Consider the following 26,388-nt stretch of genomic DNA (forward strand, 5'->3'; position numbering starts at 1 on the left):
CGACGAGGAGGATGGAGGTGACAGGAATGTGGGGCTTGTAGGGCTGGGGAGATGGCACAGTTGGTAAAGTGCTTGCCATATAAACATAAGGACCAGAGTTCAGATCCCCGTAAAAAGTCAGGGATGGGACACACATCTGTATCAGCACTGGGGGAGGAACTGATGGGAGGGTTCCTGAAGTTTGCTGGCCTCTAGTCTTGACAAATAAAAGTTATGGGTTCAGTGAGAGACTGTCTCATATAAAGTGGAGAGAAATACAGAAAGACATCTAATATCATATTCACTAATACATATACAAATGTCATGTACACACACACACACACACACACACACACACACACACACACACAAAGCAATGTGGGGGTTTCCATGCCTACAGAGAGAGCTCACAGATGTCTTTATTATCAAGCTGTTTGATTGGAGATACTGTCTCAGAGTGTGCTGCCTGGACTGGGAGAAACACCAGAAAGAGGGGATTCCAGGGATGAAGCTTTCAGAGGCCCAGAAGAAACACCTGGGGGTGGGACCAGTGCAGCAAGTAAGGGCTTTATGGTTACCTTGCAGGACATCATGGTCAAAGAGTAAAGAGCAATGAACATCAAGGGCCTAGGGATATAGCTCAGTTGGTAAAGTGCTTGCCTAGCATGTATACAGCTCTGGTTCATTCAATCCCTCGTACTGAATAAACTGGGCTCGGTGGGTCACCTGGAAACAGGAGATCCTGTCTCAAAAAGTCAAGTAATTTTTAAGTAGCAGAGCTCAAGATGGGTAAGAATTAGCAGGACATAGCCATGCATGCCTTTAATCCCACTACTCAGGAGACAGAGGCAGGAGGATTTCTGTGAGTTCAGGCCAGCCCAGTCCTCCTGTCTGGGAAATGGAAACAAGAACCAGAAAGACAGAAGAAGTGCTGCTGTGCAGTAGAAAAGGAAACTCCGAAGTGAATGGCTGAGAAACCTGGAGCAAAGCCTCTTAAAATGTGTTGCAGTTAGAGAGACTTGGAGTGGAGGGACAACTTTTCACTAGCAATACGAGTAAAGAAAGCTGTGCCATGCACATTGGAGCAGGGGGATTCTTTGTGTGAGTCAAACCGGAGAACCTGCTATTCTAGTTGATTATCTCGTCTCACTTACCATCCCAGCTCTCCAGGAGTCCATACGTTCACGTTTGCCTTGGAGTAGAGTTTTAGAAAGGTCACAAATGTCAGAAATTAGGAGCTTAGTCAATTTTCCTGTGACTTAGAACAGTTACCTTGATTTTACTAAAGTGCAAAATCTTGGAAAACGCCTGATTTTCCACTGAGAGTCACAGTCCTGTGTTGCTGCTGCTCCAAGTACCAGCAGGACTGGCATGATGGCAGAGGCCAAGTCTGATTGGGGCAGCACTGAGTCTATGGGGAGTCCCCGCTGGAGCTCTCAGACTTCTCATCCAAGCACTTGTACGTTAATTCTCTGTGTTCATTAATGTCTGCAGGCTCTGAAGGAAGATGACGGGACAGAGTTTCCAAACAGTGTCAACACAAGCTGACCATATGAGGTGGGCTATCAGGCTCTTGTCACAGCTGGTAGAACTGTGACCCACATTTGCAGAGTGTGGCTGGAGTCCTTGACACTCCTATTTCAGGCCAGGAGCCGTTCTAGGGCATAAGATCTAGGGAAGGTTCTCCATGTGGCAGCATCATACAGGCTACCATCTTAGAGAGGGAAGGAACATGTGATGGCCAGCGGTGGGCAGCCCGTGTATTCTTCCAAGTTGGGGTTGTCCAAGTCCCCACGATTTGAGTGTCTAGGGTTGTCTTGCTGTTCACTAGGAGGGCCAGTTGTTCTCACACACACACAATGTGGCTCTTTGGCCCCTGGCTTATACAACTTCCTAGGTACACCGATCCAGTCTCTGTGCACACCTCCACTAGGAAAAAAGGAAAGAGGACTTCTTAAAGGTATGAACTTACAAGCCCTGGGGTGAGAGGAGGAAACATTAAGCAAGGAGTTATAAAAAGGGCCCTCTATTCCACTTCCTACCTCATCCTGGGACCTAGGTCTCCTACTTCAGGCTTTCCACACACAATGCTAACAATACCTTCTCCAGGGGGAAGCAGAGGCCATGTCCCTTTCACTGTACCCTTGCCCACCCCATTCTTTCTCAAGCAGCAGCAGCAGCACTTTCCTGAGCTGTAGCTGGGACAGTGAGTATCTCTGCTCCTCTTTCCCTTACATCCATGCTGAGCAGCATCTTTATCTTAAGGCTTGGAGCCTTTGATGGGGTGGGCCTGACATCTGTGTGGCAGCCACCTGTGCTGACTCTGAATAGAGCTGCCTCCTGAGATTGCCAGGCTTCAGGAAAAGAGAATTCCATGTTGGGCCAGCATACCCTGGCAACCTCCTATTGGGCAGAAGAACCTAACTCATTTCACTGTACTGCATTTGATCCTTGGCCAACTCAGAGGCCCTGCAGAAGGAAAGTGAAACTCATGAAACTGACCTTCATATTGGCTCCAGTGCTTGGACCAGCATCATTGTCGGGGAGAGGAACTGACCCTGTCACAAACCATTTCACTGTGTCTTATCCATGAGCAGGGCTGTTTAGGCACCAAAATGCCTCCTTTCTTTGTCCAGCTGTCTATTCCACCAGTTATCTTTACACCTGGTTCCTGCCATGAGCTCCTTTCTCTTGCGATAGGTTGAGGTTTGGGAATACTTTGTAAAGACTGTATAGGAAGGCAGGACCTGAGCAACTCCATCCCGAATGTAAGGAAATTCATGAGACAGAATCTTGGGGGAAGGGAAGGCTCTCGAGGAGTACAGGGAGCATCTAATTATATACCACAGGGTTCTCTACATCACACAGGGTACCTCCTACATCGATCGCCAGTACTCGCTGAGGACACCTGTATCCAGAATTATTTCCCAAGAAAGCCACCCAGGTCCCAGACTGTCCTCTGTTAAGTGGTACCACAAAAGCCATGTCTTTCAAAGTTTTGCTTCCTGAACCTTTACTTTACTCCCCAAATTAAAGCAGAAGGAATGGGTGATGAGAACAGTGGCTACACCCAGAGAAAAGCTGCTGGCTTTCACTGTATGTTCTATCCACTCAATGGTTGACAGATCCCTGGTGTAAGAAGGCAGCTCTACACAGCTTAGCACATAGGAATGGGGCCTCTCTCCCCACTCCTCAGAGTTGACTGTTAATCTGATCCTTTAGGTCCGAGAGCTTTGTTCAGTTTCTAGTTCCCACTGTCCCCTTAACCAGAGCTGTAAAGGAGATGTGAAAGAGCTAAGCTTAAGTTCAAGTATGGCTGACCTGATGATTAAAGGAGAAATCTCTATTATAATGTGCTTAGTAACCCTGCTCATGGTACTGTTTGCACAGGAAGACACCCATCCGGCCTGCACTTGCAAGAAATGCAGGGTGCCAGGGATTTTCTGGTTTTGACTTTTATTTTATTTTGATTTTTTTTAAAGGATTTTTATTTTATTTGCTTTGCTTTCAGTGGTGCTAAGGATTGAACCCAGGGCCACGTTCCAAGCAAGCACTATTCAGTAAGCTACACTCCAGCTACCGCAGTGCTTTAAAAACAATCTGGGGATGTAGCTCAGTTGGCAGAGTGCTTGATTAGCTTGCACAAAGCCCTGAGTTCAGATTCGAGCACTGTATAAACCAGGCATGATGCTATGGATACTGGTAGTTCCTGTAGGTAGAGACAGGATCAGAAGTTCAAGGCTATCCTTAAATAGAGAGGTCAAGGCCAGTCCAAAATCTATGTACTCCATATGAGATTGTGTTGCAAAGAAAATAAAAATCAAACAGTACCGAAGGGCACCAAAGAATGGGTCTGACTTCTACCCCACGCTCCTGCAGGTAGGAATAATTTGTGCTGACAAACAGGAAACTGAGGACCATTCTGGCTGAATAGGCAGAAGCAGTCCAAGAAATAGGATCTGAGGTAGATGGCGAGAGTTTAGCTGTTAAAGAGAGCACACACTGCTCTTCTAGAGGACTTGAGTTTGGTTCCTGCACCCACAATGACAACTCACAACAACATTCCCTAAGTCCTTCCACGGAGCATACCACCTCTAGCTGCCCGGGCTCTTAGCACATGCCCATACATAAACATGGGTTTTTTTCTTTTTTTAATGCATGAGTGTCTGTGTGTATATATGTGTACACACATGTTCCTGGTGCCTGCAGAAGTCAGAAGGCCTCAGATCCTTTGGAACTGGAGTTATGGATTGTTGTGAGCTGCCAAGTGGGTGCTAGGTCCTCTGCAAGATTAACAAGTACTCTTGACCATTAAGACATTTCTCTAACCACCCCCCCCCCTTTAAATTTATTATATACAGTGTAGCTGTCTTCAGACATACCAGAAGAGGGCACCAGATCCCATTACAGATAGTTGTAAGCCACCATGTGGTTGCTGGGAATTGAATTCAGAACCTCTGGAAAAGCAGTCAGTGCTCTTAACCACTGAGCCATCTCTCCAGCCCTCTCTAACCCTTTATATGCACAATTAAAAGTAAGAATTAAAAAAGGAAAGGAAATTGTGAAACTTTATAGGTTGGGAGATGGCTCAGCAGTTAAAAGCACTTGCTACTTTTGCAGAGGACCTGGGAGATTCTCACCATCCATACAGCCACTTACAACTGCCTGTAACTCTAATTCCAGGGAATTCAGTGTCCTTTTCTGGCCTCACAAATACCTGCATACACATGGTACACATGCAAACAGAGACACTCACACATATACATAACATAAAGTGAATTTTAAAAAAGAAAAGAAATAGTACCTGGACTTCCCAGACCAGGATCTCCTTTAGCGGAATCTCTGGGGGATTGAAGCTGAGGAAGAAGCCCAAGTCTCAAATGTATGTCTCAACCCTAAGGTTTTCATCTGGATGTTAAAGGTCCTACTACTAGGATTTTTCTCAATTCCCTATCTTATGATTTGAATATGACATGTCCCCAACAGGAATACTTAAATATTTGGTCCCCAGCTGCTAGTGCAGGTTTAGGAGGTTGTAGAACCTTGGGGACCTGAGCCCTCACTAAGAGAAATGACTCACTGGGGCAGGCCTTGAAGGTTCTATCTGCTCTGGTTCTGACTCAGCCTCAGCTTCTCTATCTGTAGTGATGTGAGAACTGATACCCACACACCTGCACTGCCACAGACCAAATGGCTCTACTGTGCCTTCCTTGCCATGTTGAAGTGTACCCTCTGTCATCATAAAGGGTGCAATTGAGTTATAGTATGAAGGGTATGATTGAATCTTCCTCCCATAAGTAGTTTCTTTCAGGTGTTTTGATCACAGTGATAAGTACATGAATATAACTCAGAAGACCATACATGCATAGCACATGTAAGCTCCCTAGGTTAGCAGGCAGTTGTGGATTCCCTGAAGAATAAATAGGCAATGAAAAAGTAGCTCAGAAAATGGACCCAGGAGAGGGGGAGGGGCAGAGGGGAGGACTGCTCACCTCTTCTGGGAGCACCAGAGCCTGCTGCCCTTAGCAGAGCTCCACTCAGCATTGCACGGAGGGAACTTCTGCTTTTCTCTCTGCTCCTCTTCATTTGCCTCCATGCCTTTAGTCACCATGACTTCTATCTGGGTAAGTTCTGAAGTGGGCAGCCCATCCTTTCTGTAGAACCTTCCAACCAGTCTTCCTGGGATCATAGGGAGAAAAGTCAGAGTAGCTATGAAAGGGTAAGCCAAGCAAACTGCTTTCTCCCCAAGTTCTTTGGTCATGGTGTTTCAGCACAGCAATGTGACCTATTGGTACAAGGATTTGGGGTATTACTGTGACAGATCTGACTATGTTGTTTTGGGGAGGGTTGTAGAAGGAACTTTGGAACTTTGAGCTAGAAAAGCCATTAAGTGTTCAAAGCTTGGTGAGCTGTTCTGTGAGAGCTCTGAAGATAAGAATAATGAGAAAAATGCAGATGACTGAGTGAAGTTCCAGCAGGAAGTTTGAGAGTCAATATCAGGGCCATTTGTTAGTTTGAGTTTAGAATCTGTGGTTCTGGTTACCTGGGGCTGAAAAGTCATCTAGGTGTGGTCTACTAGGATGAAAATGACCAAATCTTTGTCACCTCCAGACATCAGTTCCCTGAAAGCAGACTCATGTATAATTTTATCAGCTTGAGGGAACATTAAGTATTCAGTAAACGGTGGGTGAATATATAGTTCATTAGCTGACATTTCTGTGTCCATGTCAAATTACATTGTCTTACAGGACTATTAGAACAGCTCAGAGACCATGCTTTCACCTCCACCATCTTTTTCTGGCACAGTCCTCAGTGGACATAAGAGAGTGGACATTAATTTTTGTTCAAAATGGCTTTCAAGGGCTGGAGAAAAGGCTCAGAGGTTAAGAGCACAGACTGTTCTTCCAGAGGTACTGAGTTCAAATCCCAACAACTTCATGTGACTCACAACCATCTGTAATGGGATCCGATGTCCTCTTCTGGTGTGTCTGAAGACAGCTACAGTGTACTCATATACATAAAATAAATAAATATTTTTAAAAAGGAAAAAGAAAGAAAAGGCTTTCAAAATTTCTTATTATCTAAGCTATGAAAAAACTACAAAGTGGTTTCAGCCTGCATATAGGATGGCAGAAAAGCTTGTTTCCTTGGGTGCCACAGTTTGATGTTTCCAAGTCCTAAGATGCAAAAGGCCTTATAAGGCCCCACTGTACTGGGTGGAGAAAACACCTGAGAGAGGTTTGATCAAGTAGGAGGTAGTTTAGCTCCTTGTCTCAAACCTGTGGGTCCAACCTCTAATCAGTCCCAGAAAACAGAACTGAACTTGGGTTCTAGTGGGAAGCCCAGGACTTCATTCATGTTTCCAAGTTACAGTCCCTTACCAGCTTCACTGTGGTAGCTTTAAGTGAGAAATGTCCGCAGAGACTCAGGCCCTTGAAAACCCAGTTCCCCATTGGTGGTGCTGCTTTGCTGAAGGACGTCTGTTCCCTGTGGACAGAGGGACTTGAGCAGTTACATTCTTGCTTCCCTTCCAGTTCACACTCTCTCTCCCTCCTGATTAAACTTAAAGGTGTGATCGCTCAGCTTCCTGACTAATGGCCTGCTGCCTAGCCTCCCCTGACATTATGCTTCTGAAACCATTATGTCCAAATAAAGTTACCTTGGTTCTGGTAATTTATCACAGCAACAGAAACTAGCACATCCCTGGCCCATGTGTGTTAGAGCTGTGGATCTCTCCTGACTTTCACATTCACAGACCACTTCCTGCCATTCACTAATGGGCAACTCCTGCTCGTTCTACCTCAGAAATGAATTCCGATTTCTCTCCATTGCTGTCAGTTTCCACTGCTGCCCTTATCTAAGACACAGACTAAGACACGGCCTTCCAGCAGGCCTCTGCTGCAGCTCAGGCTTCCCACCATGCTTCCTCCGCAGAGCACCTGGGGGCTTTCCCCCTATTGCTCAGATCAGAACTAGGGCTTCCCACGTGGTAAACAGTGTTCTGCTACTAAGGTACATTCTTACCTTACTACTTTACTGTATTTCAAGACAGGGCCTAACTTCTAATGTAGGCTACCCTGAGATTTTTGATTCTCCTGCCTCAGTTTTTGCAAGTGCTAGAACTATAGGCCTAATTTTAGTGCTCTTTTTGCTTTTTAATTTTATGTGCATAAGTGTTGCCTGAATCTATGTCTGTGTACAAAATGCATGCAGTGCCCATGGAGATCAGAAGTGGGAGTTGGATCACTGGGACCGGCGTTACAGATGATTGTAAGCTACCATGTGGTGCTCAGAGTCTGAAACTGGGACACCTGGAAACTGAATGTTCAAAGGCCTGAGCCTACGGGAGACATTTCTCACTGAAAACCACCACAGGGAAGTTGATAGGGGACAGGAATTTGAAAGCATGAATGAAGTCCTGGGATTCCTATTGGAAACTGAATCTGGTCTCTGAAAAGAGTAGCCAGTGCTTTGAACCACAGAGACGTCTATCTTTCTAGCCCCTTGAGTACTCTTTCTAAACATGCATCATGCCAGGGGTTTGGGGTCATGGTGCGCACCTGTAGTCCCAGCACTCTGGAGGCAAAGGCAGGGGGATCTCTATGAGTTTGAGGCCAGCCTAGTCTACAGATCAAGTTCTGGTATATTCAGGGCTACACACAGTGAAATCCTGTTTTTAAAAAAAAACAACAAACAAACAACCCCCACCCCCTAAATCCTACATGTCATTTCTATGCCTCACTAAAACCCTCCAGTAGCTACTCAAAGTACAAATAAAATACAAACCTCTTATCTGGGCCTCCAGGCTTCTCCAGCCACTAGGCTTCCGCCTGTCTACCCTGCTTCTTCTCAGGTCATTTGCTCCTTTGTTTCTGTGGGCTCCAGCACACAGCTTTCTCTGTTAGCTGAGGAGGCCCTGCTGATTCCCACCTCAAGTACCACCTACACTGCTCCACTCTCCCCAAATCTGTTTGGATTCCCTTTCTTCTGTAAGGCTTCTGCAAGGCTCATTTTGCCGTTAACCCCTCTAAGAAGGCTCCCTTGGCCACCAGCTCCAAAGGTACCTAAGCCCACAGCATGCATCGCATGGTTTTATTTAAAGCCCTGTACAGAGGTGTCTGCTTAGTTAGAAAGTGTCCTGCAAGGCCCAGTACTTAAAACGGCTTCATATAGACCATTTTCTTTAAATGTTTGCTATAGGAATAAATGGAGGGACAGGGCCATAGTGCCAAATCATAAGTATTTAGGTAGACTTACACCTGACTTCTGTATTGTATGGAAGGAGCCTATCTTGTTGAGTTTTAGACAGTCTTAGTCTAAGGAGAGGGAGCAGAAATGCAGCTGTAGACACTGTGCTACAGCAACAGCTTTACTGGCTGAATCTCTGACTCCAGAGCACAACAAAACTGCCGAATTTTCCCTTGAGGTCCAGCTGGGCAACTGCAGTGACAGATTCTTAACTGTGCTCAAGTCAATGTGCACCTTCAAAATCTGCCTTCGTCCTCCGATGTCCCTGAGCATCTCAGATGGCACCTATGCCAAAACCGTGGCAGGAATTGGACCATACTGACTCCTGGTCTCCATGAGGATCACCATTGTTAACACCGGTTAAAGTTGTTTAAGTGCATCCACAGCCTTTCTAACCATGTGCCCCACCACATTCCATGTTTCTGTGGTTGGCTCATTCCCAAGCACATCAGGAGTACTTCTAGTTTGCTCCTCCAAAATCGGCTCATAGTGTTTGGTATGGCATCCTTTGTTCACCCATAGGATTTCTTTTTTTTTCTTTTTAAAGATTTATTTATTTCATGTATGTGAGTACACTGTAGCTGTGTTCAGACACACCAGAAGAGGGCATCAGATCTCATTACAGTTGGTTGTGAGCCACCATGTGGTTGCTGGGAATTGAACTCAGGACCCCTGGAAGAGCAGTCAGCACTCTTAACCACTGAGCCATCTCTCCAGCCCCACCCATAGGATTCCATTCTAATTTTTCTGCAATCCTTTCTTCCCACTTTTCGAATAGAAATAAAATTTTATTTTGGAAAAATAGTCTTAAAAACAGAAATGTCCTATAATAAAATTGATGCTAAACATCCAAAGTAAAAACAAAAATAAAAATAATACTGCAGGCTTGGTGGCTCATGCTTTTAATCTCGGCACTCAGGAAGCAGAAGCAGGCAGTTTTCTGCAAGTCCAAGGCTACCTGGGCTACATAGTCAGACTTCATCTCAAATAAAAAACAAAAAAACCAACTGAACAAGCAAAGAAACAAGCTGGACATGGTGTGTACACCCACATCCAGAGTCCCAACACTTGGGGCACTGGAACAAGGATCAGGACTTCAGTGACAGCATTGACTATACAGCAAGTTTGAGACCAGCCTGGGCTATGAGACTGTTTAAAAAAAAAAAAAAACAAGAAAAATCTCACCATAAAACACAAGCGAGGCCTCAAGAATGACTATGACCCACTTGAACATAGGTGAAGATGAATATGGTAATGTTTAATAAAGGTTGAAGATAGAAGCTCCAGCCAGCCACAAGCAGCCGACAGATGTAGGACCTGGGGACCAGGGACTTTCTAAGAAGCTGACAGAATTTTTAAAAGCTGGAGCTAGAGGTGAAGCTTGCATAGCATTCAGGACTTCATTCATTAGGTCAGCAACATTGCAACAGTCACTCGACAACCTCATGGTGAACTGAGCACAGACATGTGGGATGAGGAAGGCTAAAAATGGCTGAGGATGAGGTTAAGGAGGGTGGGACGGCAAGGCACCCACTTCAGCTCTTAAGAAATCACCCAATTAGAAGCACAAGCAGTAATGAAAGCAAGCTTTCAGAGGCTTAAATTAGGGGCAGAAAAATTCTGATTTAGACCCATTCCAATGGCAAAGGGATACTGGTATCTGAAAAGAGTCAGACATGCCCACATGTGGCTGTCATGATCACTGTCTGTGGTGCAGGACCCCGCACAGCAGCATTCACACAGCTGCCATCAGTACACGTGTGATGTGATCACTCAGGCGATGGCAGTAGGATCAGGAATTCAAGGCCGGCCTGATCTACGTAGTGAGTTTGAGAGCACCCTGGGCTACATGAATTTCTGGATGGATGATGGATGGATGGATGATGGATGGATGGATGATGGATGGATGGACGGACGGACGGACGGATGGATGGATGGATGATGGATGGATGATGGATGGATGATGGATGGATGGATGGATGGATGGATGATGGATGGATGGATGGATGGATGGATGGATGGATGATGGATGGATGGATGGATGGATGGATGATGGATGGATGGATGATGGATGGATGGATGATGGATGGGTGGATGATGGATGGGTGGATGGATGGATGGATGGATGGATGGATGGATGGATATGCGATTAGCATAGCTTCCCTTTGAGAAACAGTTCACTCAGGAGCTGTTTCATCAGAGAGCAATCAAATGGAACAGTCAGAACTGCATACGTGCGGTGTGACGCCTTTCTGACTGCTGGAGACACGGAGGATGCCTCTTGAACCTGGCTGTTAGTGTCCAACACAGATGACAGACTGGGCCCACTGACACCAAAGCACAAGGCCTGGCAATCCTCTCCCAAGATGACCCACAACTCCTGCACTAAAGCAAGAAGCTAACATGAAAAACCCAGGCTGGCTTCACATTTTTACCTTGAGCCTAATTCCTAAAGAATCCAGACACACTGATGAACACAGTAAGACAAACAACCAAAATCCATGGCAATGGCTGAGGATTACATACCGACAAATACATAATTTTTCTCGTAGAATGAAAGCCAATTGTGCAGCGTCAGTATCTCAGAGGAGGACAAGCCATTTACGTCATCCACAAGGCCGGCTTCAGTATAGTCTCCTGTCACAAATGCTCTGGATGCATCCCGGCCTTCAGGAAAGAAATTGCCAAGGATTCAGTTATTAATCACAATATTGTGCCGAGGAGAACGCCTGTTCTCTGAAGAAACATGCCCTAACAACCCCTATTCTTTTCAGGGCCCTCCTGGACAGGGGACATGAATTTTTCTCAACGATCATGGACTTGCATTTACTTGTTTCCTTTTTCCAACATGGCATTTTTATTATTTAGGAATTTCACATGATGCACCCTGCTTCCATCCCATACATCACACTTACTTCCTGGTCCTCCCATGTTCTGTATCCCATGTGACCTCCCTGCCCTCCCACCATAAAAAGAAGGGGAAAAACCAGGTCTATTTTATGTTGTTCAAATACACACTGGAGCATGGTCAAACTCCCAGTGGCAGCCTCCTAAGAAAAACCGAGTCCTTCTCTACCTGTCTGTCAGAGCTATCATCTGTGGAGAGCCACACTTGAGCATCCCTATCACGACTTCTAAGAGTTCTCTTTGATGGCTTCTTTTTAAGTTAATTTTAGGAGGAGAGGGGAGATTGGGATGGAGTGTTCACAGAAGACTTACTTCTACATTCCTTTTTCAAATGTGTGGCTGCAGTCATTAACAGCACTGCAAGACTAGCTTCCTTGTCATTTATAGTCAGCCAGAGAGCAGGGTTTCTACAAGGTTTCTGGCAATAGCTCTGACCACGAGCATCATGTGGTCTCCAGCATCAGCATGTGCCAAGGACCTCTGCTTGGTTTCCAGTGGCAATACGGCCCTCAGACATCAATGTGGTCCTCGGCCAAAGCACGAACCATGGACCAACATGGCCTCTGGGAGAAGTATGGACCATGGAGGGTTTTTGAGGAGTTCAAATCCAATAAATAGACCATTCTTCATCTTGAACATCCTGTCAGTGTTCAGAGTCAGGGTGACTGCGTGGCTGGACAGGGTGTTAGGGGCTGAGTCCATGCAAGCTCCGGGCTGTTGCACTGCATCCTGCTGACCCTACCTATCTCTCCATCAGCTGCATCCTTCTCTCACACCCATCACAGCTGTGGAGGCTCCAGTCCCACCAAGCATGCATGGCTGACCTCTTCCATCACATATGCATTCATCGTAGTGGCATTCATCATGGAGATCTGCCTGGCTCCCAAGTTCTGGGAATAAAGGTATGTATCATCACACCTGGCCCATCAGATTTTATTTAATTTCAACAATATTCAATTGATAAAATTCAAAATGATAACTTCTGGCTTTCCTGACTTATTCCACTCCTGGTTTCCCCAGCACCTTACTGTCTTTTTAGTTCTAGGGATCAATTACTATCCAATCTTGACCATCTTATTCACCCCCATGGTTTCAGATCCTATATCTAAGTTATGTTTAGCCTAGACATTCCCTGAGCTTGATTACCCAGCATCTACTCAATGTCTCACAACCATCACAAATCCAAAGGGTCTATCTTGAGCTACTGGTCATCAGCCCCAAGAAACAGGCATCTCTTCTCATTCAGTGTTCCTTATCCAACAGCTGCCCAGTCTATCCTTGCAGACTTGATACCTCTTTTATCCCTCCTTTCTAATTAGTGCTGAATCTTTATTTTCTCTCTAGTTTCTGTATTCATCCACTGTCTCTACCTGCTACCAGACCATCACCTCTGCCATCATCTCTCAGGTGAAATACTGCACAGGACCACATTTCATCCTACCAAACTATTCTCCAGGTAACACTCAGATTAGTATTTTATTTCATTATTATATGAATGCATATTATTATATGTATGCCAGATATGTGTGCATGTTTGGGTTTGTGTATATGAGTACATGCATGAGTTGGCCAGAAGAGGGCATTGGTTCCCCTGAAGTTGAAGGTGCAGGCAGTTGTGAGCCATCTGGCAGTGGTGCTAAGTCCAAAATTCAGGTGCTTCATAAGAGCGGAAGCATTTCTAACTGGCAAATCAGTCTACAGCACTAGACTGGTTTATTTATCTATTTATTGAGATAGGATCTTACTGTGTAGCTCTAGCTGGCCTGTAACGTGCTACATAGATTAAGCTGGCCTAGAACTCAGACACTGGTCTACCTGTCAACAGGTATGGGGATTAAAAGTATGTGTGCTGGGGGCTGGAGAGATGGCTCAGCAGTTAAGAGCACTGAGCTGCTGCTATTCCAGAGGTCCCGAGTTCAATTTCCAGTAACCACATAGTGACTCACAACCATCTGTGATGGGATCAGATGCCCTCTTCTGGTGTGTCTGAAGACAGCTACAGTGTACTCATATACATAAATAAAGATAATTTATGGTTTTTCGATAGAGGGTACCTGTATAGTTCTGGCTGTCCAGGGTGGCCTCTAACTCAAGAGGTCTGCCTGTCTCTGCCTCCTGAATACTGGGATTGAAGGTACATGCCACCTAGCCTGACTCTAGACTGACATTTTAAACCAAAACCAAAAATGTCATTTTCTACCAAAGTCCTCAGTGCTTCCCTTTGCCTTATGAGGATACCCACAGCCCGTAATTCAGTGTATTTGCCACCAACCTCATCTCATCACTTTTCTGTAACTTACTGGGCTGTCTTCCTCTCTTTCCTCCTCCATGACTAGGTTGGAAGCTCTGGTAAAACTTACTTTTTCCTTTTAAAGCATCATAAAACAGGATTTTAATAAGAGATAGCTCAGTCAATTAAGTATTTGCCTAACAACTTTGAGGACCTGAGTTTGGATTTCTGGCACCAACACAGAAATCCAGATACAGCAGTGCATGCTTATAATCTAAACACTGGAGATGTTTAAACCCACATTGGAGATGTTAAACCCACTCGGATGACCACAGTAGAAAGACATTAAGAGCCAAGAATGCCGGTTCTCTCCTCTAATTCCAGCACCTGGTAGAATTGCTCTGTGGGCAGTTTGAGCTACATAATGAGACTTAGTCTAAAAAAATGCAAGTAGGGGAAGAAACTGGGGGGTGTGTTTTAGCAATAAAATTCTTGCCTACCATGTATGACACATTGCAGCCAATCCCCAGGACTATAAAACAAAACAAAACTTGTAACGAGTTTTGGCAAGGGTGTGAAGACAAACTGAAACTCAAATGCATCCCTGTGGGAATATACAATGGTTCAGAGACATTAGAGACCATTTGGAAGTTTCTCAAATGAGCCAGAACATCTAAGGGAACTGACAACATATATTCACACACAACATATTCCCCTGTGTTTACACCCCAGTGTTTACACAGAATTATCTACAAGGAGTGACAATAGGGCCAGCACTGTGGCTAAGTGGATACAAACGGGGGCTGTACAAACTTAACAACTGGAGTCAATCAGCGGAACAGAAGCACAGAAGTCAAATGCAGTGGTGTGCATCTGTAATCTACAGTTCTCCAGCCAGGGCAAAGGCAGGAGAATCACCTCAGAAGCCTGCAGGTCAGCCAGCCTCAAATATACAGCTTGGGAGAAGTAAGAACAAGAGGAGGGAACTGACTCTCAATTTCTTTCTGATCTCTATATGCCCATGCTATGGTTCATGAGTGTGCGCGCCGACACACACACACACACTGTAAGCATATACACTTACCAAATAAAAACTTTTAAGTGGAAATAACCCAAAATCCTATTAAATGCAGTATTTACACCTGCAGTATTACTTGATCTTGAAAAAGAATGAGTGTTGGGTGTAGCACAAAGGGAGGCAGAGGCGGGTGGATCTCTATTAGCTCCAGGCTAGCATGAGCTGCATACTGAGCTCCAGGCCAGTGTGATTCCCATAGTGAGTTCCACGGCAATACAGCAAGACCTGCCTTTTTTAAAAAAGGCTACATGTGATATGAGTGAATTTAGAAATCTCTACACTAAGTAAAAGGCATGCAGAGAAATTTTAATCCAGCAATGTGGCTGCTCTGGAATATAGCCAATGCCCTTAGTCCACAACTTTAATCCCAAACAATGAAGATAAAGTTAGTTTGTAGATCGAAGAGACCATGTTTGAAAGTGATTTCTAACTAAGGGGCAGACAAAGTAACAAATCAGAGAAAGATCTGACAGAATGAATCAGAGATAGGATCTGCCCAGCTCTCAGGAGAGAGAAAAGAGAGGCTACATAAGAGAGAGGAAGCATTGCAGAGGGAGAAAGGGGAGGCAGTTTTATTAGTGCATTTGTACAGAGACAGGCTGAAGAGAGAACAAACTAGACACAGGTAAAGACAGAAGACAGAGGATGAGGAGTCAGCTTGGAGAGGAGTTTGAGCTACAACAGCTGAGTTGAACCAGCCAGCCAGAGCTCAGAGAGAGCTAGAAAGAGTGAGCTTAGGCAGCAGTAAGTCACCAAGGGTGAAAACATGCTAAGCCTGGGTTAGATTGTTTGGGGGCTAGAAGCATGCAGGACAAGGTCTAGGTTAGCAGGAGACAGTAAGCTTTCCAGACGACAATTACATCAGGTGAATGAAAGTTACTTTTACAAAGCCAGACTAGAAGAGGACATGTGTGAGGTATGTGATTCTATTTATAGAAGGTGCAAATCAGTAGCAAGAGAAAGCACACAGGAATTCCCAAGGGTAGTTTCCTTTGGGGATGAGCAAAATGTTCTGAAATTAGGGCTATGATAGTGTTTATATATATATACATCAAATCTCCACCCCAGTCTAGCGTTGCCTGTAAGTCTTCATGCCTTGGGTCCCTTCCCACGCTAGACTGTTTGAAAAGTCTGGAGAGAAGGAAGGGAGTGATCTGTATTTAAACGCAGCTTCCCAATTCTCCTAAATGACCAGTGGACAGCTTGAATGTTCCATCGACCTAGTTACCAGCCTTGCCCTGAATTCTTCCTCCCCAAATAAAGTGAGAGGTAGTCCCCTTAGCTAGAAAACCAATTATCTTTAAAAATTAGCTTGGGAGCTGGAAAGTTGGTTGGCTCAGTGGTTAAGGGCAGTCTGTGTTCCCCCAGAGGACCAAAGTTCCCAGCGCCCAGATCACAACCATCTATACTAGTTGGCAGGGATTTGAAAAGCTCTCTGGCCTCCCTGGGCACCAAGCACACAGGTGGTCGAGAGATGCACAAGGAGGTAAAATCCTCAGACACATAAAATAAAATTTAAAGCTATTAGGCTTGTAGTTTTCATATCTTGTAAGGATTCTAGTCAAATTACATTTTTCATCCCATTTTCATTACAAATTACAACATCATTTAGTTGTTAAGGGGCAGGGTTAAAGTTAATTTGATAAATGTTGTTAGGAAAGCTAATATGCCCACTTTTATTATAAGATTTGTTCTGTCTTGTTTTAGAGCCAGCCTGGCCACAGATTCCTGGCTCAATGGATCTTTCTAGCTCAAGTGATCCTCCTGTCTCAGCCACTCCAGTTGCTGGGAGCACAAACCCCACTTCTGGCTTATTTGGGGTATTTTAAGACTATAAAAGGCACTTGCTTTCCTGTGCTAACTTCATTCCCCACTTGTTTTTCACTGTCTTTTAAGAAAAGCAGACAAGTGCATCTACTACAACTAAAAAAGACCCAAATATTATTTTAGGGGAAACGGGGTGAGTGGAGGAAAGGTTATTTCGGATCAGTCTAAAGCGACTGAAAGCAAGGTAGCTAAAGAGAACAGGTAGACTGCTGAATGTAACCACTAACGAGATACATCTTTCTCCAAATCAGTCCCACAGAGCGTGCAGGAACATAACTAGCACAGTTGCGTTCGAGCTGCAAACCAAGACCGTGTCCTTCCCACCGCAGCAATCTGAGGAATGTGGGGTGACGAGGCGCGGAGGAATCAACTACTAGACGAACGTACGCCGCACGGGCGGCTCCGAGCCCACGCAGGAGGAAGAGGTGTGAGAGCTTCGCTGATACCTGCGAAGCCGCTATAGTGAGCCCCAGGCTCGTAGTGCCTTCGGCCCGAGGACACGTCGTAGACGCGTCCGAGCAGTGCCAAGTACAGGCCGGGGTCCTCTGGGCCGCCGCGGTAGCGGGCTAGCTCCTCGGGTACGAAGAGGCGAATACCGGGGCGGGGATCCCACCAATCCATCAACCACACGGCCATGACAGCCGCCGCCGCCATTGCCAGGCTCAGCACCACACCAAGCCCGCATATTTTCAGCATCGACACAGCAACACACAAGACACACTTCGGAGGTAGCCACCTCTCAAGCCGCAACTAAGACAGCGGAGACGCCGGGCGTGACGTCAGCAGCGCGACACTGACAGTCTTCACAGTAAAGTTTACTCTTCGTCTCCGACTCTTTTTCTTTTCTAGCATAGATTCTGGACCTAAAGCGTGGAGGAGAAAGTGGAACTACGCCAAAACCGTCCTGGCTTACAACTTATCCGCCCTCAACAAAGATGGCGGCAAAGGAGGCTAGACGTGGACTCACAGGTTAACAGGCGTGTTCTAGGGCTTCATCTAGCTGTCGTGAGCAAATAGAATCCGCTTAACGGCTCCGTTGCGACATCAGGCCTCGCTCGACGGCCAGGAAGCCGGAAGTCGCTGCCGCCGCTGTGGTCTCCACCCCGTCCCCGCCCGCCAGGAGCTGTCGGAGGTTGACAGGTCGTGGCTGGGAGGCGGCGGTGACACCTCCGAGCACCCAAGACGGAGACCCCATGGGGAACGCTCCGAGTAACAGCAGTGAAGACGAAGCGGCGGCCGCCGGGGGTGAGGGCTGGAGCCCACATCAGGATTGGGCTGCCGACTCTGGCACGACCCCCGGCCCCGGCCCTGCGGCCGCGGCGCTGCCTTCCGCCGCTGCACTGCTGGAACCCGCCCGGCTGCGAGAGGCAGCGGCTGCCTTGCGGCCGGCACCACCCTGCGAATCCCTGGTGTCGAGGCACCACGGCGCGCTATTGCGCTGGCTGGAAGAGCGGCTGGGCCGCGGTGAAGAATCCGTCACCCTGGAGCAGTTCCGGGAGTTGCTGGAGGCTCGAGGCGCTGGCTGTTCGGGCGAGCAGTTCGAGGAGGTCAGGGCGGGCTGGCGGCGACTGCGGGGTGGGAGCAGGGTGGTCGCCGATAAGATCCTGAAGAGGTGGGCGGTTGCTTTGCAGAGGCTAGCTAGGAAGCCATGGGGTCCTCGTGTTCTTAGAATGGAAGTATGGGGTTGCCCGAACCCATTCGGAGTGCATCACTTCGGAATTTTGCTACGTCTCTCGCCTTTTCTAGAGGTGTGGAAAGTCCAGGCTACGTTAGCTTTGCTCCAAAGAGAGGAACAAGCTGAAATGTCTCTGTATGTGGTAGGCAGACATTTGTGCAGTTGACAGGCTTAGTTGCTTTCTGGACTTTATCGGAGCAACACAATTACGGGAAAGGATGTGAAAAGATGAAGGGAGTGGCCATGAAAATCATTCTGTTTTATTGGCTTGTGCGGGAATCCTGTAGAGAGCCATTTTAGTCTAATGTTGAAAGAAGGTAACGTTACACTGAAAAGACTCATTCTACAGGCTATTCTTGGCTGTAAAATACTAGGTTTTTTTTTTTGGGGGGGGGAGTTGGTTTGTTTGCTTGTTTAGTTGCTTTTTTTTCCAAGTACACACTTGATTTTAGATCATTGATGAACTTGTTCCAGACTCATTTAAACCGTTATCGGACCTCAAGTTGATAGGGAACTGTAGCTGTAAATATTAAAATATTAAAAAAAATAAAGCACCATTAGATTTCTTGTACTTATAAAATTTCTCCTCATATCTGTACTGAACATTTTGGTTTACAGTTTGGAAAAAACATTGACACAGTTACCCTATAAATCATTCCATTAGCAAAACTGAGAGTATCCCACAAACCTCTTGATTTTCCCCGCCCCCTTTCGGTCCTCATTACTCTGTTCCCTGAAATCTTACTAATTCTGAGATGTTAGGACAAAAGGTGTTCAACGAGTAAGTCATGTAAGATTCTCAGTCATTGAATGGTTTGTGTGTAAAGCAAGAAACCAACAGTCACTGGGAACATCATTTAAAAGTTCTGTTTCCTCTAAGTCAGAGGCTTATGAAATATTTCGAGAATGTTGTCTGCAAATAATAAAAATGCCTACATATATATTTTATAAGTTTCCCGCTAAAATCTGCCTTTAATGCCTTCTAACTCTGAAAAATACGGTGATACAAGACTGTAATACCAGAATTTGAAAAGGCAGGGGATTAGTTCAAGGCCATCTTTAGCTGCATGGTGTGAGTGCAGCCTGGGCTACACTGTCTTTGAGAAGGACTGTCTCAAAGGTGTAAAACATATATGCATTCACATTATATACCACAGACATTTAGTGAAAGGTCCTTATTAAAACAAAATTCTCAGGATGTTCATGGGAAGCACAAACACATGATTCTTGAACTTGACTGAAGCAGGCAAGTCCCTGACTCAAAAAAAAAAAATCCTAGAATATTCATAATACTTTTGCTCTAGTACCCATGTCTTTTATGAGACTATGAAACCTTGGTAGAAAGAACTGCAGACTTGACTGAGAAGGTGGCGTTTCTCAGATTTATTTAAAGGCAACTGAAGACAGTTTTTAAACTGAGAGTATTTGACAGGAACAGGACTATCCATAGGGTTTATAGAAGTCATGTAATATAAGGCCAAGAAATCCACTGAGCCACCCGAGAAAAATCCCTCAAGGGTTGCGGCATTATTCACTAGCTGAACACCAGCCCTCCAGATGACAGCTAAACAAGCAGATAGGAGCTTCTATAGCGAATGTAGTATAGTGGAACAGTTAGATACTAATTAAATCGTGGGTGTGGTAACTGTTAGCCCAGAGAAAGCACAAAGAATATAGGGAGTTTATTTAACCTCAATTAAGGTCTCAAGTAAGGGGTTTCCAACAACATTTCAGTAGAGAGTTGCAAATGCAAGAAGACAGCGTGCAGGAGGAGGGAGCAAGTGCTTTTGAGAATCTAGTAATGCTGTGTGGTCTGTTGGGCTAGGAAAAAAACAAACAAAAAAAACCCTGCTACTCTTTCAGAGGACTGATTTTAGTTCCTAATACTTGCTGCCTATAACATCAGCTCCAGAGGTTCCAACACCTACTTCTGACCCCCAACTGCACCTCCTCACAAGTGCACATACACACACATAAACAAATAACAATTCTTTTTTAAAACCCAAAGAGACAAAACCTAATATACCGGTCATTTAAATTATCATTTTTATATTATTTTATCTTATGTGTATGGGTGTTGTGCCTGCATGTATCTGTGTATACCAGTGTTTGCCTGGTGCCTGTGGAACAAGAAGGCATTGTCAGATCCCCTGGAACTAGAGCTGTGGATGTCTGGAATCGAACCTAGTTCCTCTGGAAGAGCAGTGCTCTTCACTGCTGAGCTATCTTTCCAGATCTCTATATTGGTGGATTAAGCAAAACTGGTGTGTTTTGCTTTGGTTTTGAGTCAAGGTCTCATTATATCCACTACTGGTCTAGAACTCACTGTGTAAGCCAAGGTGGCTTTGAACTCATTGTGATCCTCCTGCTTCAGTTTCTTGAATGCTGAGACTACTAGTGTACACACTACAACCAGCTAGGAAACTGCTTTCTTATATAAAGATACAGGTAGGCAGTCAAGGCTAGTGGGCTATTTCAGAATCGCCAGGGGCCTGGCTGTAACCGTGTTGTGCTGTACACCTCATAGGCACTTTTCATGTAGCACCCCAGTTCACTCCTTCCATCACTTTTCACTTTCCAACAAGTAGAAAAGAGGAAAGGAAGGATATGACCTTGCCATTCTCTTAGGTAGAGCTTAGCTCCCATAGGCTCAAATTTGGTCTAGTGGCTGCACTTCGTTGTAAGAAAATCGGGAAAAGCTCTTCATTCCAGGACCTTATATTTAGCTAAATTTGAGGTTTAATTACTGAGGAAGAGAGCAACTGTGAGACTAGTTTTAACTAGGTTATAAATGCTGGAGAACAAATGAAGGAGAGTGGCCAAGGATTTGAGTCCAGCAACCTAGCAAGGAATTTGGAAATTGGAATTTTGCTATTGTTTTTATTTATTTTGAGAAAGGATCTCTCTGTAGTCCTGGCTATCCTGGAGCTTGTTATATAAACCTGGCTGAACCTGAACTCACAAAGATCTGACTACCTCTGCCTCCCAAGTGCTGGGATCAAAGGTATGTCCCGCCACATGGGACTGGTTATGTCCTTTTTTTTCTTAAGATTTATTTATTCTGTGTATATGAGTACACTATCACTGTTTTTAGACACACCAGAAGAGGGTATCAGATCCCATTATAGATGGCTGTGAGCTACCATGTGGTTTCTGGGAATTGAACTCAGGACCTCTGGCAGAGCAGTCAGTGTTCCTAACCACTGAGCAATCTCTGCAGCCTTGGTTATGTGGTTATGTCCTCTTAAGAAAGTCATGTTCATGTCACATATATGACAGATATTGACATTAAGGAATTCTTAGCCCAACACCAAGAATTTATGATTTATAAGATATTGGATATTGCTAATTTGTTTGTGTAAAAATCCTCGTAAGAATCTGGAGAATCTTGTAAGTCACAGACTTCCACAAGTATGTGTACTCTGAGCTTACAAAGGGTATGCTTGGAAGTCATGTTTCATAATCCTACCATTATCTTATCTCTCTCTTTATAACATGTTCAAATACATGGTATCTGATGACTGACCAGCCACAAACTCTGTGAGGCAAATGGATGACAACAGCCACAAACTGAGTCAGAAAATAAGGATCAAACTAAGAACTCAGCAAGGCTCAGTGACTCACATAAGATAAATTCATTTTGGAGCTGGCTATGGTGGTTCATTCCTGTAATACCTGCACTTGGGGAACTGAAACATGTAGACTACTGTGAGTTTGAGGCCAACCTGGGCTACAGAGTGAAACCCCACTTTGAGAACTTGTTTGGAGATTCTAGCATGAGTTTTTAGCCACGCCATGCCTATACCCTTGCCTGAAGAATAGTCCTCCTCTGTTTGAGAAAATGGTCCTTTTGACCAAGTGCACAGCCTCAAGAGGGACACACATAAGGCCAGCCAATTCAGCTGAGTCAACCCCAGCCATCAATAGGTGGCAGACGCCATAGCCAAGTCACCCTCCAAACCACCCCCCCATCTCAAAAAGGGGGGATAACAAAATGAGTTTCAGCACTAACTCTCAAGTGTGGTCTTCTCATTCAGAATCACTCATTGCCCTTTTCCCTGTGAAGATCTGGTTTTCTGTGCTTTTCAGTCTCAAGGTTAAGTAATAAAGTCCTTAAGTTTCCTCTTATTCTACAGGAGGACAGGCTGTTGTAATTCCAGGAGAATTAAAAAAAAAAAAAAAAAAACATAGCCTTTTTTCTTGAAGTCTATATACCATTTTCAGATTTGAGAGGGAGGAGTTGTGATTTGGGTTGATAACCAAGATCTGGTAACTCCTTGTTGCTGTAAATATTAATAAGTGGAAACCGTTATCCTGGCACCCATGGGACCACATGGCACTGTGGGGAATCTCTAACTTAGCAGCTCAATGCCGCCTTTAAGAACTCAAGTGCAGTTTATTCCACTGCCCCTTGTGTTGTCTTCACTCACTTTTTTTCACCACCTAGTAGAAACATGACTTCACTATCATTAACTTATCCAATAGGTTTATATGTTAAATTCTCAATCCACAATACCTCTACACAATAAGCTTACAACTGGTGGATAAAGATATAAATTGCCCATCTAGATAAGATAAATAGACCCATAGAAACCCTTAGAAATAATCATAACAACCTTATCAATCTAGGGATGCTCCAAGAGAAAACATCCACATCTGCTTCCATCTTGGCTCCTCTCCAGTCTCTCCTTTCTCCACCTCCTCTCTTCTTACCAGAACTCTGTCTCTGCCCACTCTCTACTGACCAATCAAGTACCACCTTGGCATCAACTTACAGCTCCTCTCCTTGGTTGATTGAAGAAAGCAGTTCTAACACAAAGTGAAATCAGAGCCAAAGTTTAAAAAAAGGGTGGTGACAGTTTCATGGTGATTATCCCTTTATCCTGTCTATAAGTGAGGCATAATTATATTAGAGAAAGTTAATATTAGCCATGTGTTTGATTCTGTGCTTTCAAAACAACTTTTGTTTTATACTTGAAGTGCATATTTGTGTATACTTAGGTATTTAATTCTGTTTTACACCAATATTTTGAAAATATATTGGACATTTAATATGTTTAAAGGATTAAAAAAGATAATAAAGTGTCTTCTTAGTAGCAGTTAAGATGACAAGCTATTTCCCTTCATTTCTTTTTACCAGCACAGGTTATCATGACTGTGCATGGTTCATCTTTATAATGTAGCACTCTCCAAGTTCACCTCATTTGTTCCTTGGCCTCTAATTTGAATTCCTGTCCATACCCACCCACCTGTCTTACTTCATTTCAGTGACCTTAGTGCTTTTAGGTGATGCCATAAAGATGTTCTTATAGCTGGCCCATGGTCCAAAGTCTTCTAGATTATTACAGTATACCTTTTCTCATTCTGGGTGTGGTCCAGGCAAAAAACCCTTGGGTTTGTTTTAAAGAAGAAGTATCTAATATATGCCTACCTATGGTCCAAAGTCTTCTAGATTATCACAACACACCTTTTCTCATACTGGGTGTGGTCCAGGCCAAAAAAAAAAAAAAAAAAAAAAAAACTCATGGGTTTATTTTAAAGAAGAAGTATCTAATAGATGCTCATGTAGAATAGAGAGGGGAAGGGAGGGAAAGAAAGACAGAGAGAAATTTTTATTTGACATCAGAGATGAGAAGTTTTTGCTCTTAAACACACTTCTAGAAAGGCATGTAGGTTTTAGGGCAGGACAAAGTGCTCAGTATAGGATGCTGATAGATAGCAGATAACTTGCTTGCTTGCTTGGTTGGTTTTAAAAACACAATCTTACTATGTATCCCTGACTGGCCTATAACTCTATATGTAGACCAGGCTGGCCTTAAACTCTTAGAAATTCACTTTCCTCTGCTTCTCCAAGTGCTAGGATTAAAGGCTTGTTGCCACCACATATAACAGATGACTTTGAGGTGAGAATTTAAGATGACTAGATCTCATTTTTATTAATTTGCCATGTTGTGAAACTGAGTGAAGGAACAATCTGGTGTGTTTCTTTGTTTTTGAGACAGTCTGAAGCTTAGGTTAAACTCAGATATTTCTGCCTCAGTCTCTTGAGTGCTAGTTTCTATGCCTGGCTTTGGAGGGGTTGTTTTGATTCATCTCTGTTCATGGTCCTGGCATAAAGCTATTGCCTGCTAACTATTTCACCTGTGCCTGGTATGCTTGAGCTGAGTAAGATGGGCTTCACTCAGCCTATGGCCTTCCATTAGCCAGCTATTTCTTGGATTTGGAAGAAGCAACTAAATATGTGAAAACTGAAAACATTCACTGTCGGGTTTAGGAAGAATCTAGAGAAAATCTGGAATACACACTTTGGTATTATTGTGGCTGAGCATTGGTTAACTGTCCTAGAACCGCACTGAGCCTAAGAACTGTGTGGGAGGAATCACACACATGCACTTATCCAACCTTACACCAGATGTGTATATTCAGCATAAAGTTGTAGCCAACTACAAACGTTGTAAACTCCTGTTCAGCTTCCTCAGCTCCCTATTTGCCCAGAAATTAGATGTATAGTCTTCTGAATGGCCTCCCTTCCTGACTTTCTTTCCCCACAGCCTAAGCCTGTGGTTCTGAACCTGTGGGTTACAACCTCTTTGGCAAACATCTGTCTCCAAAAATATTTACATTATGATTCATAACAGTAGCAAAATTAAGTTGTGAAATAGCAACAAGAATAATTTTATGTTTGGGGATCACCACAACATGAACTGTATTAAAGGGTTGCACATTAGGAAGGTACTGTGTTCCTAGCTGGGGGAGACAGCTGCTTTGTCCTGTGCTAGCCTAGCTCTTCCAGGTTTCCCGTCTTAGCACCATCAACTCCAAACCTTCCAGAAGCAGGATTCAAATGGCTCTTTGCTCTGTTCCAAGCCCTGTTCACTTTCAAGTCCACAGAGCAGCACTTAAGAGTAGTATGAAACTTGAGAATGTTCCACCAAACCCAAGACATGAGAGGTGAAAGGAATTTTCCTGGCAGAGGAAGAAAGAGATATTCCAGTTACGGCACAGCATGCGCAAATATATTGAGACGAGAGAGTTTTGACACGGGCACTGAGAGGAGAGTGTGTCTGTTCAGTCATTGATGCTGTAAAGTCTGTGCTTTATGAGATAGCACATTCTACTACTACTCTTTAGGCTGAGCAGGAATTGAGCTTGGAGCCTGCCTGCTTCTAGGCAAAGCCAAGGTTCACTGTTCTCAGGACACATGGTTTTTATTTTATTTTAGTTAATTAAACTTGTGAGACAGGGCCTCGCTGTGTACTCTGGAATGCAGTAAATTGACCGCACCAGCCTCTAACGTTATGAGGTCTACTTTCTGCCTCCCAAGTGTTGGGATTAAATATGTATGTCACCATGCCTGGTATCTTGCCAGGTGATCTTTATCACCTCACTTGGCCACTTTGTGATTCAACTTCCTCACTGATTAAAGAAACAGAATAATAGTATCTGCCTTATGTGATGGTGTGGGCTTTGAGTTAGTTCCTGTCAAGTGCCTGGAAGAAGAATGCCTGGAGTGCTAAATGCTCAGGGAGGTAATGGGCTATGTTATTTTTCATGTGGGTGTTTTCTCCAGCAGCTGTGCAATAGCAAGAAATGTAAGACTGTCCATGCAAACTGAGTCCTTTAGTGGGTAGCTAACCTGCCCAGTCAGCCAGTGGACTTCACCCAGACTTTTAAATGCCCCGAGGAGGTTATCTGTGGAGGATGACATGGAAGAAAAAAGAGAGGTTACAGAGTCAGATCAGATTCTTGTGTGCCCAGGCTTGTTAGGATACAGCCTTCATATTTAAACCAGTGCAGTGCTGTCTGCTGGTCTAAGCCCACAGCTCTGGTCTCTGATTATTTCAACCTCAGTTTTTATGGTGTAGTGTTTGTTGTTGTTTGGTTTGGTTTGCAGTACTGGAAGTTAAACTAAGGACATGCTAGGTAAGCACTGTACTACTGAGC

At 44.5% G+C, this 26,388-nt stretch overlaps 1 protein-coding gene across 1 annotated transcript; it reads right to left on the bottom strand.

Annotated features, from left to right (window-relative positions):
- Positions 1 to 1,672: 1,672 nt before the first annotated feature.
- CYB5D2 (cytochrome b5 domain containing 2) lies at positions 1,673 to 17,684 on the bottom strand. Its single transcript, XM_080923385.1, has 4 exons — positions 17,216 to 17,684; positions 11,254 to 11,394; positions 5,472 to 5,658; positions 1,673 to 1,908 (listed from the first exon to the last, which is right to left on the bottom strand). Exons 1-4 carry the CDS (start codon positions 17,463 to 17,465, stop codon positions 1,695 to 1,697), a joined length of 792 nt encoding a protein of 263 aa, XP_080779511.1. The 5' UTR covers positions 17,466 to 17,684; the 3' UTR covers positions 1,673 to 1,694.
- Positions 17,685 to 26,388: the final 8,704 nt, after the last annotated feature.

Source organism: Micromys minutus, assembly GCF_963924665.1.
Source record: "Micromys minutus genome assembly, chromosome: 10".
Lineage (NCBI taxonomy): Eukaryota > Metazoa > Chordata > Mammalia > Rodentia > Muridae > Micromys > Micromys minutus.

Coding starts and splice junctions, on each gene's coding strand:
- CYB5D2 (XM_080923385.1), bottom strand. CDS start 17,465: ATGCTGAAAATATGCGGGCTTGGTGTGGTGCTGAGCCTGGCAATGGCG. Junction 11,395..17,215: donor TCACTATAGCGGCTTCGCAG/GTATCAGCGAAG, acceptor TCTTTCCTGAAG/GCCGGGATGCATCCAGAGCA. Junction 1,909..5,471: donor CTCTGGTGCTCCCAGAAGAG/GTGAGCAGTCCT, acceptor CTTTTTTCCTAG/TGGAGGTGTGCACAGAGACT.